Raw genomic sequence first — 15938 nt, forward strand, 5'->3', positions numbered from 1 at the left:
CTTCCAAGTAGCTGGAACTACAGGTGTGCGCTACCACGCCCGGCTAATTTTTTTTTTTTTTCATTTATTGTAGAGATGAGGTCTCACCAAGTTGCCCAGGCGGGTCTTGAACCCGCGGGCTCAGGCAATTCACTCACCTCAGCCTCCCAAGGCGCAGGATTATAGGCTGAGCCACCGAGCCCGGCTTTCTTTCTCTTTCTTAGGCTTAATTTTCTTTGCTCCCCTAGCTCCTTTAGATGAAATGTTAAACCATTCTTAGCCTTCCATTTTTTTTAACATGTGCATTTAAAGTTATCATTCCTTTTAACACTAATTTAGCTGCATCCCATTCATTCTTTAATATCTTATTTTTGTTGCCATGTAGTTCAACATATTTTTCTATTTATTTATTTAGTTAGTTAGTTAGCTAGCTAGCTAGTTAGTTAGTTATAATTGAGGTCTCACTCTGTCACCCAGGCTGGAATGGAGTGGCTCAATTATTGTTCACCACAGCTCCAACCTCCTGGGCTTAGGCAGTCTTCTGCTTCAGCCTCCCAAATAACTGGGACTACAGGTATACATCACCACACCTGCTAATTTTTACATTTTTTTTGCAGAGATACAAAAAAAATGTTGCCCAGGCTGGCCTTGAACTCTTGGCTTCAAGTGATCTTCCTGCCTTGGCATCTCAATGTGCTGTGAACCACCACACCCAGCCCCAGTTCAACATATATTTTAAATTTTGCTGTAATATCTTTGATGAATTGTTTGTAATTGCTTGATTTCCAAGAAGTTGGGTTTTCTTTAGTTGTACATTTTTCTGTAAATAAATAACAAATTTATTTCTAAATGGAATTTCTAGCAAAGTTCCATTGGAGTGTGTTCACTCCAGATGTTTTGAAATTTGTTGAGGCTGTGATTTGTAAATATTCTGTGTGCTCTTGAAACAAATGTTAACTCTTTTGTATGATGTAGTATTGTGTTAGTGAGTTCAAGTGGTTACTTGGATTTCAAATATTTTATGTCATTGTTAAGATCTTTTATGTCCTTTGTGATGTTTTTCTTTGTAGTCATTGAGAGAAGTGTGCTAAATGTATTTTTTGTACTTCTAGCTGTTAGGGTCTGGATAGGGTGAGGGTAGATGGATGGAAAGGGAGAGGTGCAGGGAGGTGCGTGCTGGCACCCAGAGATCCAAGTAAATGCAAAGAATTGCAACACAAAGAGATGAGAGAAGAAAAGATTTATTTAAGTTCACCCGCCACAGACAGGGAGTGGGCCCACACTCAAGGTTAGTGTGGCAGCATAGCCCCTCGAGTTCTGGCTTAAATCCTTTCCTTAGAGATGTTGCAATCAGGTAGATGTGACTGCTGTGACTTCCTTATCAACCACCTGTGGATGCCTTGGAGAACCTGTGACACAAAGACCCACTAATGTCCACCCCCATTATCATAGCCCCTAGAGAAGGGCATGACAAGGATTCTAATTCTCCTGCACCTTCCCAAATGACATTCCTTAGAGCTAATGGAGGGTGTACCTCCCCTTATCTCCTAGGCATTCCCAGTGGGTAGCTTCAGGGGATCCTTGGCTTCCCCGTAGATAGTGCCTAATTTACTGGAAGATCGAAACCTCACCTGCTCCCCCTCTGAGCAGTCATAACTTTTGTAATTACAAGTTTCATGACTTTTACGATCTTTGACCAATGTATGATGTCTCAGGCCTTGTAAATTCCCTTTACTCTAGGCAAGTTTGATTGCCACTCTGAGATACCTCTGATACCTGGCACCAAGAAGTCTTTTTCTGAAAAGACAAAGCCAGCAAAGTTAATTTTACCCAAAGTGTGCATTTCTCCAAAAGCATAGCTTCTACTTTCTCATCATTGCATTAAGATTTAGGAAGAAGAGTAAAAAAATGCATTTCCTGCTCTCGGCCTGTCCTTTCAGTAGATTTGTCAAATTCTCCTATTATTTCTGTTAAGCTTAGCTTTATATATTTTGAAGCTCTCTTATTGAATGATATATATTTAGAGTTGTAGTAGCTTTCTGTTGGATCGACTAAATTTTTCTTATAAAACTTACCCATTATTTTAAATATTGCTTCTTGCTTTAGTCTACTTTGGCATTACTGTAGCTTCACCATTTTTTCTTTCAGCTAGTACACAGTTTATTTTTTTTTTTCTACCTTTTAATTTTTAACCTTTGTGTTATATTTTTATAGTGTATCTTTTATTAGACAGCATTTAAAATTTTTTTTTATTTTAAAGATGTGGGGTACAATTCAGGGTTAGGTATACACATGGTCGTTGTACTGGTAAAATTTGGGCCTCACTTTGGTCCCCACTTCACCTGGTTTGAGATCAGGTACCCTTGTTGATGAAGTGTGCCTCCCTTATCCCTTGGCAGTTTCCCACTGCTGCCAATCCCTTTCTTGTCGTTTTATAATTGTTCGGGGTCTGGGCTTATGAATGAGAACTGGTACTGGTACTAAGTTCATTGTTTCTGTGATATATCACTGAGTAGTACAGATTCTAAATCCATTCAAGTTGCTGTGAAGTTCATAATTTTGTCCTTTTCAGCTGTATAACATTCCATCATGTATATGTACTTTATTTTTTTAATCCAGTCTACTTTTGATAGGCAGCATGGTTGGTTCCATGTTTTCCTATTGTGAATAGTGCTGCAATAAACATGCATGCACAGGTATCTTTTTTATAGAATGATTTGAGTTCCTCTGGGTATTTCCCAGAAGGGGGATTGCAGGGTCGTATCGAAGGTCAATTTTTAGATCTTTTAGGAATCACCACACTGTTTTCCACAGAGGTTGTACTGGCTTACACTCCCACGAACAGTGTAGAAGTGTTCCCTTTCCCCTGCATCTCTCCAGTATCTGTTGTTTTTTGAGTTATTGATGATGGCCATCCTGACTGAATTTAGGTGATATCTCAGTGCAGATTTAATTTGTATTTATTTGATGATTAGTGAGGCTGAGCATTTTTTCATGTATCTGTTGGCTGCTCATATTAGACAGCATTTTAAAAAATAAGTAATTACAATCTTACTCTTTAAATCTCATATTTTAGTGAGTTTACGTTTAATGTATTTGGCTTTGGGCTACTATCTTAGCATTTGTTTTCTTTCTGGCCTTTTTTAAAAATTGTTTTTTGAGGTAATTCTAGATTCACATGCAGTAGTAAGAAATAATTCTGAGCAATTCCATATACCCTTTATTCAGTTTCTCCAATGGTAACATCTTGCAAAACTATTTGTATATATATACAGTACCACAACCTGTATATTTACTTTTTTACAATCAAAATGTACAAATTATAAGAGTCTTCCATCATTACAAGATTCTTTCATTTGGTACTTTTACGGTCATACCCACTTGCTTCCTTACCTCGCTTTAATTCCTGGCAACTACTGATCTGTTCTTCATCTTTATAATTTCTACTTCTCAAAAAAAAAATAACTTTTGATTTCATATGCAAGCTTTATGTTATACACTTTCATTTCTCAGGCAAACATCTAGGAGTTTTAGAAGGAATTTATCATATTTTAAAATTTTTAGCTGAGAGTTTAACCGAAATTGTGTTAAGTATACAGATCATTTTTATTAACCTCAGAAAGACCAGGCCGGGCTCAGTGGCTCAACCTGTAATCCCAGATTCAGGAGGTCAAGGCGAACGGATTGCCTGAGTCTGTGGGTTTTAGACCAGCCTGGGCAACTTGGCGAGACCCCGTCTCTACAATAAATCAAAAATCAGCTGGGCGTGGTAGTAAATGCCTGTAGTTCTGCCTCCTTGGAAGGCTGAGCTGGAAGAATTCTCAGAGCCCAGCAGGTCGACGCTGGGATGCTCGTGAGTGTGTAACTGCACTCACTCCAGGCTGGGCAATGGAGTAAGACTCCAACTCAAAAAAAAAAAACAAAACAGGTTTTTGTTTCATTTATTTTTCCGTTTTTTATTTCATTGATTTCTAATTTGACTTTTATTTTGCTTATGTTGTGTTTAACTTGCTCTTTTTCTAGTTTCTTTTTTTCTTTTTTGAGTTGGAGTCTCATTCTGTCGCCCAGGCTGGAGGGCAGTGGCACACTCCCGGCCACCGCAGCCTGACCTGCTGGGCTCTGGCGATGCTTCCGCCTCAGCCTTCCAAGTAGCTGGAACTACAAGCGCGTGCTACCACGCCCAGCTAATTTTTTTTGGATTTATTGTAGAGATGAGGTCTCGCCAAGTTGCCCAGGTGGGTCTTGAACCCGTGGGCTCAGGCAATCCACTCACCTCAGCCTCCCAAAGCGCGGGATTACAGGCTGAGCCACCTAGCCCGGCTTTTTTTCTAGTTTCTTAAAGTGAAAGATAAAGGCATTAATTTGACACCTTTCTTCTTTGCTAATATAGGTATTTAATACTATAACCCATAATTTTTGTATATTTTCACTTCTTTTAGTTCAAAATACTTTCTCATTTTCCTTCTGATTTTTTACTTTAATCCATTAGTTATTTAGAGATGTGTAAATGCTTCCAAATATTAGAGAATTTTCCAGATATCTAATTTAATTCCATTATAGAAAGAGGCCTGTTTTGTCTAGAATATGTTCTATCTTTGTAAATGTTCCATGTGTACTTAAAAATATGAATTTTTTTCTGTTGATTGCAGTACTCAATAAATATTAATTAGGTCAGGTGAGAGTGTTTTTCATATCTATATTTTAACTGATTTTTTGTCTACTTGTTCTAGCAATTACTGAGAGTGGTATCATAATCTCTCATTTATAATTGTAGATTTATCTCTTTCTCCTTGTAGTTTAATCAGTTTTTGTTCTATCTCTCTCTTTTTTTTTTGAGTTACAGTCTCACCCTATCACCCAGGTTGGAGTGCAGTGGCACGTTCACAGCCACCCTAGCATCAACCTGCTGGGCTCAGGCATTTCTTCCTCCTCAGCCTTCCAAGTAGCTGTCACTACAGGTACGCGCTACCACACCCAGCTAATTTTTAAAAATTTACTTATTGTGGAGACGAGGTCTCGCCAAGTTGCCCAGGCTGGTCTTAAATTCCTGGGCTCAGGCAGTCCTCTCCCCTCGGCCTCCCAAAGTGCTGAGAATACAGGCTAGAGCCACCGCATCTGGCCGGGATTGATATTTCTTCTTGATGAACTGACCACTTTATTATTATGAAATTATTTTCCTTATTTCTGTAATAATTTTTGCTCTGAAATCTACTTTGTGAATATTAATATGGCCATTCTAGCTTTCTTTAAAAAATAGCTATATTGAGATATAATTCACAAACCAAACAATTCACTCATTTAAAGTGTATGGTTTTTGGTATATTATGTTATTAATTTTTTAATATTATTGTAAAATATATTTAACATAAAATTTGCTATTTGAACAATTCTTAAGTGCATAATTGAGTGTTATTAAGTGCATTCACAGTTTTGTGCAATCATCATCACTATCTAGTTCTAAAACATTTTCATCACAACAGAAACATTGCAACTCCCTATTTGTCCTTTTCTTTAACACCTGGTAACCTCTAATCTACCTCTGTCTCTATGAATTTGCCTAATTCAACTATTTCATGTAAATGTAATAATACAATATTTGTCCTTTTGTCACTTGCTTATTTCACTTTGAATAATGTTTTCAAAGTTCATCCATGTTGTGGCATGTATTAGAACTTCATTTATTTTTATAGCTGAATAATATTCTATATATATATACCACATTTTGTCTATCCACTGTTGATGAACACTTGGGTTATTATTATTATTATTATTTTTTGAGTTGAAGTCTCACTCTATCACCCAGACTGGAGTGTAGTGGCTGCTCCCGGCCACCGCAGCCTCGACCTGCTGGGCTCCAGCGATCCTTCCGCCTCAGCCTTCCAAGTAGCCGGAATTACAGGCATGCACTACCACGCCCGGCTGATTTTTTGATTTATTGTAGAGATGAGGTCTACACTGCTCAGGCGGGTCTCGAACCCGTGGGCTCAGGCAATCCACTCACCTCAGCCTCCCAAAGGTGCGGGATTACAGGTTGAGCCACTGAGCCCGGCTCACTTGGGTTATTTTAACCTTAGGGTTATTTCGAATAATGTTGCAATGAACATTGGCACACAATATCTGTTCAAGTCCTGCTTTTAATTCCTTTACATATATACCCAGGAGTGGAATTGCTAGGTGATTTGCTTAGCTTTTTGAGAAACTGCCAAACTGTTTTCCATAGCAGTTAAAACATTTTATGTTTTCACCAGCATTGTACAAAGGTTCTCTACATCCTCACCAACACTTGTTAGTTTCAGTTATTTTGATAATGGCCATCCTAATAGGTGCGACGTGTTTTCTCACTGTGGTTTTATTTGCATTTTCCCAATTACTAATTGAAAGGGTAAAATGCTAAAATAGAATAATTTAATGAAATCATATTAACTAAAGTGCAGCCATTTTAACACTGCATTAGCTCTGTCATGCTTTCTTAGCAAATTACCTAGCTTACCCTCTAATCACTAACCAAGGGCAGAACTGGTTTCCCAGAGGTAATTGATAATTGTTTTACACCTCCCTCCCCCAGCTTGTTTTGCATTAATTAGGCTTGCTAGTCCAAGTATTTGTCTTGCAGCCATACAAAAACTAAGCTAACCTAATGTATTGTGGTCAACCTTTCATGACCAACTGACAAAAATAGAGCCCATCACCATGGCAACAGTTATGTGACTAACCCACCCATTTGCCTGCTGTCTATCACTGTGATATGAGTACCTGTGTTTACCTGCCCTTCAGGATGATGTAAAGCAGACCACCACCCAATCACCTTAATGACCAGTCCCCCACCAGAGGGAAGGTTTAAAAAGCATTCAACCTCAAACAGCTCCTGCCATTATGCTTTCGAAAAGCTCTGGCCTGGCAATACCTTCTTTAATCTTTGGCTGGACCGTGCTTTTCTCTAAGTTTTGGACCCCCTCCCCTAACTTGGGAAGGTGAATCTCCTCTCTCTTTCTAATTTACTTTCTAAATAAACTGTATTTTCGAATTTAATTTCTGTGCAATTCTTTGCATCCTTCCCGTGGCACCAGATCACTCACCTAACACTAATGGTGTTGAGTATCTTTTCATGTGCTTATGGGCCATTTGTAGCCCTTCTTTAGAGAAATGTCTATTCAAATCTATTGCTCATTTTAAAATTTGGTTTGTCTTTTTGTTGTTGATTTTAGGAGTTCTTTATATATTCTGGATATTAAACCCTTATCAAACATATGACTTACAAATACTTTCTCCTATTTGGCAGATTGTCTTTTCTTTTTCTTTTTTTTTGAGTTGGAGTCTCACTCTGTCGCCCAGACTGGAGTGCAGTGGCCGCTCCTGGCCACTGCAGCCTCGACCTGCTGGGCTCCAGCGATCCTTCCGCCTCAGCCTTCTGAGTAACTGGAACTACAGGTGCGCACTATCACGCCCGGCTAATTTTTTGATTTATTGTAGAGATGAGGTCTCGCCAAGTTGCCCAGGTGGGTCTCGAACCCGTGGGTTCAGGCTTCTTTTTCCTGATAATGTCATTTGATGCACAAACGTTCTTAATTTTGATGAAGTTCAATTTACTTTTTTCTTTGGTTACTCATGCTTTTGGTGTCACATCTAAGAATCTATTGCCCAATTCAAGGTCATTACAGCTTTCTTTTGATTATCATTAATGTGGTGTGTCTTTTCACATTCCTCTACTTTAAACCTATTGACATTGTGGGGCCAATGGTCATTATGCCCCTGAAGGTTTGCTGAAAAATCACAGGCATGAGGCAGACTAATAGGAAAAAAAGAGCATATAAATGTATTTAATTTGTGTACACAGGGGTCTTCACTATGAAGACCCAACTTCCCCAATGAAGTTAAACAGAAATTTAAACACCATCTTGAAGTTACAGGAAGAATGGGGGAGCAGGGGCTTTGAGTTTTGGTAAACAGGTTAGGAGAGATGGAAGAAGAGGAATTTTTCAGGGACAATAAATGACTGCTAGGGAAATATGAATGAATACTTGGGAGAATGAATGGATGGGGGAACAGAGATTGACTTGTAAATAGGTCTCTGTGGAAGGTGAATGAATCTGAGAGACAGGCATTATTTTGTAAAATAATTGGGCCATTCTTCTCTCCTTTCTTGCAATAAATAATTAGGTAATAGGGAGGGAAAGCAGTTTCCTTGGGTCCCTATCCCCCAGGAGGCAGGTCAGAGAGATCTTGAGGCCTTCCGTTCAGCATGGAAATAGTTTAAAATAGGGAAGCATGCAGACATCTTTTCTGCAGACTGAACCACCCTGCGGGCTGGAATGTGAATTCAGTGTGGACACTCAGTCCACCTCACCCCCTCAGCTCATGAAACAAAGGTGGTTCCCAGACTGGAACCGAAAGCTATAGATGTTAACCAGACCACTTTTTAGTTCATTAACTTGTATGTTCACAAGTCTACCAAGTCTCCTGTTAAAGGCAAAAATGCATGTTCTGGTTTTGAAAAATCGACCCCCTTGCCCATCTCTCCTCAGCGGGTATCTATAGCCTCTTTAGCATGTCAGTTATTGTGAAAATGTATCAAGCTTTTGGTCAAAAGCAAAAGTGGGATCTTTCTCCAAGAAGCCTGTGCCAAGGCATGTTTTCCTATATCCCTTCCTCTCTCTCTTCTTTCTAAATTCTGTTTTAGAACTTTGCTGGTTGCTCTGAAATTTCTTTCAGTAGTGTGTCAAACGACGCATGAGTCTTGCACAGTACCACACTCAGCAACAAAGAAGCTGAAACTACGGGCCCAGTTGAATCAAGCTTTTTTATCCAATCACTGCTTGCTTGCTTGCTTTATTTATTTATTTATGAAAGGTTATTTATTTGTTTGTTTATTTATGAAGGGTTCCCTCTGTTGTCCAGCCTAAAATGTGCATTTTCTAGTTGGTTACAGTTTTTTGCTTATTCTGGGAGTTCTGGTTCACAAGGCTTAATTACACATTATACATAAAATTAATAAAAAGACATGCAAGAAAGCAGTTGGCATTTAGAGACTAAGGGAACAGATATATTTCTGGATTTTATAAAGTTTCAGCAGAAGCCGGGCTCGGTGGCTCAGCCTGTAATCCCGCGCCTTTGGGAGCCCGTGGGTTTGAGACCTGCCTGGGCAATTTGGAGAGACCTCATTTCTACAATAAATCAAAAAAGTAGCCGGGCGTCGTAGTGCGTGCCTGTAGTTCCAGCTACTCGGAAGGCTGAGGCGGAAGGATCGCCGGAGCCCAACAGGTCAAGGCTGCAGTGGCCGGGAGCGGCCACTGCACTCCCGTCTGGGTGACAGAGTGAGACTCCAACTCAAAAAAAAAAAAAAAAAAAAGTTTCAGCAGAGCCCATTTCTTATCTAGGTCTGGTGGAGGTTTTTCCAGGGACACGCAGTCTGTGTCTTCTGCTTATCAGGCGCTCAGTGAAGATGGTTGTGTTCCCAGCAGTACCAGCAACAGTTACTACTAGATCCAAGGACAGTGAAGGTGGGACAAGAAAAAACGTTCACTTTTAAATTCAAACGGTTTCTATGTTTAGCCCAACTCAATTTAATACAAGTTTCTAAGTCTTTTCTAAATGACAGTTTTAATATAACCAAGATGGCATCTTTTTAGCCCAGTTACCCTTACAGAAACACACACCACTATGCAAAGATCTACACAACCACTTGAAAATCATTATCAGGCGACAGAAATTTGTTGTGGGACGACAGTAAACAAATAAGAACTTAAAAGATAAATGCTATTTATTCTAATGGAGTCTAGAGTCATCCTAAGAAGTCATGGAGTACTAGGAAAGAGATGTAATAAAGGGAGGACCTGTCTGGAGATGGGACGTTTGTATCTGGATGTATGGAGGAATGGAATCTTGAGGGCACCTGCCAGAAGAGCCATTTTAGGGGGAAAAAAACAAACAAACACATTCACACCCATCATTACCAAATCATAAATTTGGAACCATACTCAAAGGGTGCCACTCTCCGCCAGAACCCATCCCGCCGGTTTGCAAGGTAGCCCTCACCGGATCAAAAAAGCCAAGGGGGTGGTAGGGCCGGGAGACTGCACAGACGCGTAACGCGCCTGCGCACTTTCTCCTTGCCCACCGCCCCGCCAATTTTGGGGGGTATCCCAACACCGTTCAAGGAACTTGCCTGCCACCCGTTTTAAGCAGACGCGCGCGCACTAGCGCGTTCCCACGCACAAACCCTTCCCCCTGCGGCTCTGAATTCTCAGCCCCGGTTGCTAAGGTAGGCGGGCCGAGCACTTGTGCCTGCGCACTTCAATCACAAACGGTTTGGTGAGACGCTCAGCCCAGTCCCTGGGGGCGACACAGGTTCAGAACTCAAAGGAATCGGGACGTTCCGGCTCCTCTCTGGAAAGCTTGGGAGAGGCCGGCGTGGGAGCACCTACGAACCCCGAAGGAGCTGTGCCAGTGTCGCCGGACTCCGCAGCGCCGCGGCCTTTTCCGCTCCGGACTACATCTCCCAGCGGCCCCCGCGGGAACTGGGCCGGCGGCCCCTTTGTGTCCTCCGGAGGCCGAGGCCGCTGAGGCGCTTCTTTCCGGGCCAGCCGGCGCTGGGTTGTATCCAACTCAGGGTAGGGGGGTGAGGCCCGAGTGGAGATTCCCCGAGTCTTCCGGGCGGGATCTGGGTCTTTCTGCAGTTCAGTTCTGCAGGTAGGGAGTGGGCTAAGTGGCCTGTGGGTCTCCCGGACCCCGTCCCTCGGCCCTCTGCGACTCTACGTGTGAGACGGTGGTTGGTACCATACAGCGTGGGACTGTCCACCCGATGTGCCTGTCCAGTCCCATCCGTGTGACTGTGGGTGCGAGTGATTCAGTGGCGCAATAGAATGTGAGACTGTGAGTGCGGGCGGTAGTGGGGGGTCTTTTCTGCCCACCCGTTGTGCCGGCCTCTTTGTCACTGGGGTGTGGGATTGTCAGTTGTGATACCCTAGTGTTTGAGGCTTGGGGACATGGGAGAGGGTTTCCGTGTGAGACAGTCCATGTGGCGTGTGTAAGGCTGTGGTTGGCACTGTAGTTTTTAAGACTGGATGTGTGGGGGAACTGAATGAGACTGTGCCAATCGTTTTTAAAGCTAGCCAAGTCGTGTCGACGTGCTGCCAAGTTTCAGAATCACTGGTCTGTCGGAGAGAGGAACTGTGCAGTCAGGCAGACCTTTATTTGATCTTGATGTTCTTATTTATTAGCTGTATGTCTCTATGTAAGTGCTTACATTCCTGTGAGTCTTCATTTGTAAAATCTAGAACATTTATTGTTCAAGTAATAAATTAGGAAGTGATTGAAGCATGGGTTAAATTGTATGCAAACAAATCCCTAGGTCTCCATTATGCTGTGTCTATCTGCTAATTCTGGATGCTGCAAGGAAACCTTAGTTTCTCATGTTCTCTTTCCTCATCTCAGTCATCTGAGGACACTGACATTTCCCAAAAGAAGAACCAGGAGGAAGAAAGAATGGCTGTTGGAGTTCTTAAAGCCATGTACCAGGTACGCTGGTGGTTTCTCTTAATACCTTCTTGTTTTTCAAAACAAGCAGACGTTAACTTTCCTTCTGCTGAAACTTTTCTGGGTAACCAGTTATGTCACTTCTCAAAATCCTCCAATGGGATTCCCATCTCATTTAAGATAAATGCTTAAATGTTTGTATTGACCTGCAAGACTCTACTGACTTCAGTCTAATTTCTCTCACCTCGCCTGCAATTCTTCCACTCAGATCCAACCATACTAGCTTCCTTGTGATGAGTTGAGTACATTTTTTTTTTTTGAGTCAGAGTCTCACTCCGTCACCCAGACTGGAGTGCAGTGGCACGCACATTCATGCCCTACACAGCCTTGACCTGCTGGCCTCAGGCTGAGGAGATCCTTCCACCTCAGCCTTCCAAGTAGCTGGAACTATAGGCGGGCGCTACCACACCTGGCTAATTTTTTGGTTTATTGTAGAGATGAGGTCTTGCCAAGTTGCCCGGGCTGGTCTCAAACCCGTAGGCTCAGGCAATCCACTTGCCTTGGCCTCCCAAAGTGCCGGGATTACAGGCAGAGCCACTGAGCCCAGCCGAGTACATTCTTAATGCATGGCCTTGCACTTGCTATTTCCTCTACCTGGAATGCTGAGATACAGATACAGGCAAGCTTCCTCATTCTGCTTGTGGAGGCCATGGCTCTTGACCCCTAAAGGTTCACTGAAAAATCACAGGCATGAGGCATACAAATTTATTTCATGTGTGTACACAGGAATCTTCAGTATGAAGACTCAACTTCCTCAATGAGTTATAGAAACTTAAATATCATCTTGAGGTTACACAAAGAACGGGGACTCAGGTTCTAGTAAAACAGGTTATGGGAGATGAAAGAAGAGAAATTCTTTTGAGGGGCAACAAATGATTACATGGGAAAGACAAATGAATATTTGAAAGAATGAATGGGTAAGGGGGTACAGAGACTGACTTGTAAATAGTTCTCTGTGGAAGTTGAATTAACCTGAGAGACAGGCATTATTTTGTAAAATGGTTGGGCCATTCTTCTTCTCCTTTCCTGAAATAGACACTTAGATTACAGGGAGGAGAGGCAGCCTCTTTGGGGAGAGAGGGCATGGTGCCCTCCATTCCCCAGGAGAAAGATCAGAGAGACCTTGAGGGCTTCAGTTCAGCATGTGAAAATGCCATATTTTGGAGTATCAACTTTTATGCCCAACATAGTCTCTGCCCAAATATTATTTAATTATTCATTCAATAAATTTTTTATTAAGTGTTTGTTAACGTTGGGTGTTACAGTGTTTAGTCCCTAGTCGTCTTCTCTAGTCCATCTACACTTATTGCTTTGGTGATCTCATCCTGTCTCATGGCTTCAAATACCATATATATGCCCAAAACTACCAAATTATATACAGCCCAGACCTCGCTTCTGAACTCTAGACTTGCATATGTGACTGTCTACTTCGCATCTTAATTTGGTTGCACAATAGCTATCTCAAATAAAAAGTGTCTCACAAACTGAGTGAAATGAGCCACTGGGTACCAGATCAAGTGAGCAGGGAGGGTGTTCCAATACAACTTTGGAACAAGTACATGAACTGATTATTACTTTAATAGGGTCACTCTGGCTGCTATTGAGAATAAACTGAATGGGACAAGGATAGAAACAGGGAACTCAACAAGGAAACTCCTCCATACTGCCCTATCTTAGTTGCCAAAGCTAAAATCTTCCACCAGAAAGTACTGTTCTACCTTCAAAATACAATCTAGAATTGGACCACTTTTTTTTTATAACTTCCATTCTGTTCTGAACCATTGTCTTTCACCTGGATTACTGCTGTGTTTCATATCTTGTCTCTCTACTTCCATTCTTGCACTCTTTTAGTGTATTCTCTTTTCCTTTTTTCTATTTTTTATTTTTGAGTCTCTCATTATGTCGCCCAGTTTGGAACGCAGTGGTACAATCACAGCTACCGCAACTTTGACCAGCTGGACTCAGGTAGTCCTTCTGCCTTAACCTTCCAAGTAACTGGAACTACAGACACACACCACCACACCTGGCTAATTTTTTGATTTATTGTAGAGACAAGGTCTTGCCAGGTTGCCTAGGCTGGTCTTGAACCCCTGGTCTCAGGCAATCTTCTGGCTTCCACCTCCCAAAGTGCTGGGATTACAGACATGCACCACTGCATCCAGCCTCTTTTAGTCTATTCTCAAAAGAGCAGCCAAAGTTACACTGTTAACACATAAATCATATTATGTCACAGGGGTGGGTGATGAGGGGTGGAAATAACACCATAGACAACTCTTTCACATGATTTAGCTGTAAGGGAAGGAGAGAAATGGGTGGTAACTGAAGGAGAAAGTGTGGTTGACAAGGTTTCAGAAAGATGGGCATATTATCTGTAGGCTGATGTTAAAGATTTAGAAGAAAGGGGAATTTGAAGATGAAGAGAAAGGAGGGAATTGCTAAAGCAATGTGCTTGAGTAGATGAGAGGAACTGAAGGGTTGGCCTTTGCTAGGAAAGACAGTTGTTCATTTATAGTAATAGGGGCAAGTTATAGTATATAGGCACAGATGCAAGTAGATGTGTACATGTAGTGGAAGTTTATGGAAATTCTCTTTGAATGGGTTTTGTCTTCTCAATGAAAGAGAAAGCAAGATCATCAGTTGAGAGTAAGGATGGGAAGGAGATAGTAAAGACTTGAGGGGAGAGAAGAAAGTATGAGGTCATTTAGGAGAGTAGGTGAATGAATGAACTAAGGAATTTAAAGTGAGACTGGTTAGCATGGCCAGATGATTTTCTACAACAAAGCTTTGGTGTGCAGGGTATAGGCACAGATGAAGTTGAGAGATTGCTGTGGTTTAACCAAGTGAGTACAGTTAAGCAAGAAAGGGGCAGGGAAGTTAAAGGTATATGAGATCTGACAATTAAGTTCATGACCTCATCCTAGAAAAAGTGCTACATATCTTGTTGCTGAATATCACTATGGTAACCTTTGAAGTATTCTCCTTGAGAAGCTATGCACCAATGCCAGCACCTAGTCTACTTGTCAAAGCAGTTTTGGAACTCTTTTTCTGGAATGGCCATCAGAGCTGTCATTGTATTAACCTAGATGTCCTGAATGTCATCAGAATGTCTTCCTTGCAATATTTCCTTTGTCTTCAAGTAAAGAAAAAAGCCACTGGGGCCAGATCGGGTGAGCAGGGAGGGTGTTCCGATATAGTCATTTGTTTACTGCTAAAAACTCCCTCACAGACAGTGCTGTGTAAGTTGGTTCCTTGTCATGAAGCAAGAGCTCCTTTGGTACCATTTTTGCACACTTCATTCTCATGCCAAGATTTTCAGTTAAGACTTTTCCTGTTTCTCCATCAATGTTTATTTGGTCTTCTATGCTTCTTACAGTCAACTGACAATTTTGACACACAATTTGATGAATTTTTGCAATGTTTTCATCAGTTCTACTCGTTACTAGCCTTCTTGACTTATCTTCATCAGTATTGCTCTCTCCCCCCTCAGAAAAACACTTAATCCATTTCTACACTGCTATTTTTTCTTCATGGTGTTATCCCATAAACTTGAGCTAACACGTCCCTGATTTCAATTCCTCTCTTGCCAAGTTTAACAAGAAATTTAATGTCTGTTCATGGCTCTAATTTAAGCTCCAACATTCTTGTGATGGGATGCAACAATAATGAATGCCACTCAGCAAGACACCACCATATGTCAACATGAACACAGCTGTGAGACACTGATATACCAAGGTTATGAAATCTTACTGAGTTGTTTGTAGAGTGCTGCCAACGTAAGTGCATGGTGGCAAGTTCACAAACGTAATTGTCATATCCCGTATGCCTGGGGTATTTATAACAAATGTGTTAAGAAGTGAGGGTATGTGGGAATGAAGAATGTGGAAAAGTGGTAAGATGAATGAATTGTACTTTGTGAATAGGTCAAAGAATAATGATTGGGTTATCATAGGGTTAAGTTGAGATATAAGAGGTGGCAGTCAAAGTGGGATACTTTAGATTACAGAGGATTTGGCACTTACTGGTAATGACGAAGTCTAGGACATGACCATGGAAGTGAATAACTATAGAAGTGTGGAAGACAAGATCATCAGATGAGGGTGGAGGGTCAGAACTGAGAGGCCAACTTGTTGGTAGTATTATTTGTGTGGATATTGAAATGACCAAATATTATGATAGGAATGGCATCATAGAGGGTAACAGTGGGCCAGCTGTCAAAGGGTTCAAGGAGCCGGGCTCGGTGGCTCAGCCTGTAATCCCGTGCCTTTGGGAGGCTGAGGTGAGTGGATTTCCTGAGCCCGTGGGTTCGAGACCCACCTGGGCAACGAGACTTCATCTCTACAATAAATCAAAAAATCAGCCGGGTGTGATAGCGCATGCCTGTAATTCCAGCTGCTTGGAAGGCTGAGGCAGAAGGATTGCCGGAGCCC

General features: G+C 41.6%; 1 protein-coding gene across 1 annotated transcript in view; it reads left to right on the plus strand.

Moving 5' to 3' along the window:
* The first annotated feature begins 10592 nt into the window (after positions 1-10592).
* Positions 10593-15938, plus strand: part of ZNF570 (zinc finger protein 570) — a 21305-nt gene continuing 15959 nt past the window's right edge. The window contains exons 1-2 of the mRNA XM_008054477.2: positions 10593-10665; positions 11410-11493. Coding sequence (XP_008052668.1) covers positions 11461-11493 — 33 coding nt within the window. The 5' untranslated portion in view covers positions 10593-10665; positions 11410-11460. The remainder of the gene's footprint in view (positions 10666-11409; positions 11494-15938) is intronic.

This window comes from Carlito syrichta, unplaced genomic scaffold (genome assembly GCF_000164805.1).
Source record: "Carlito syrichta isolate Samal-C Ts95f unplaced genomic scaffold, Tarsius_syrichta-2.0.1 Scaffold293461, whole genome shotgun sequence".
NCBI lineage: Eukaryota > Metazoa > Chordata > Mammalia > Primates > Tarsiidae > Carlito > Carlito syrichta.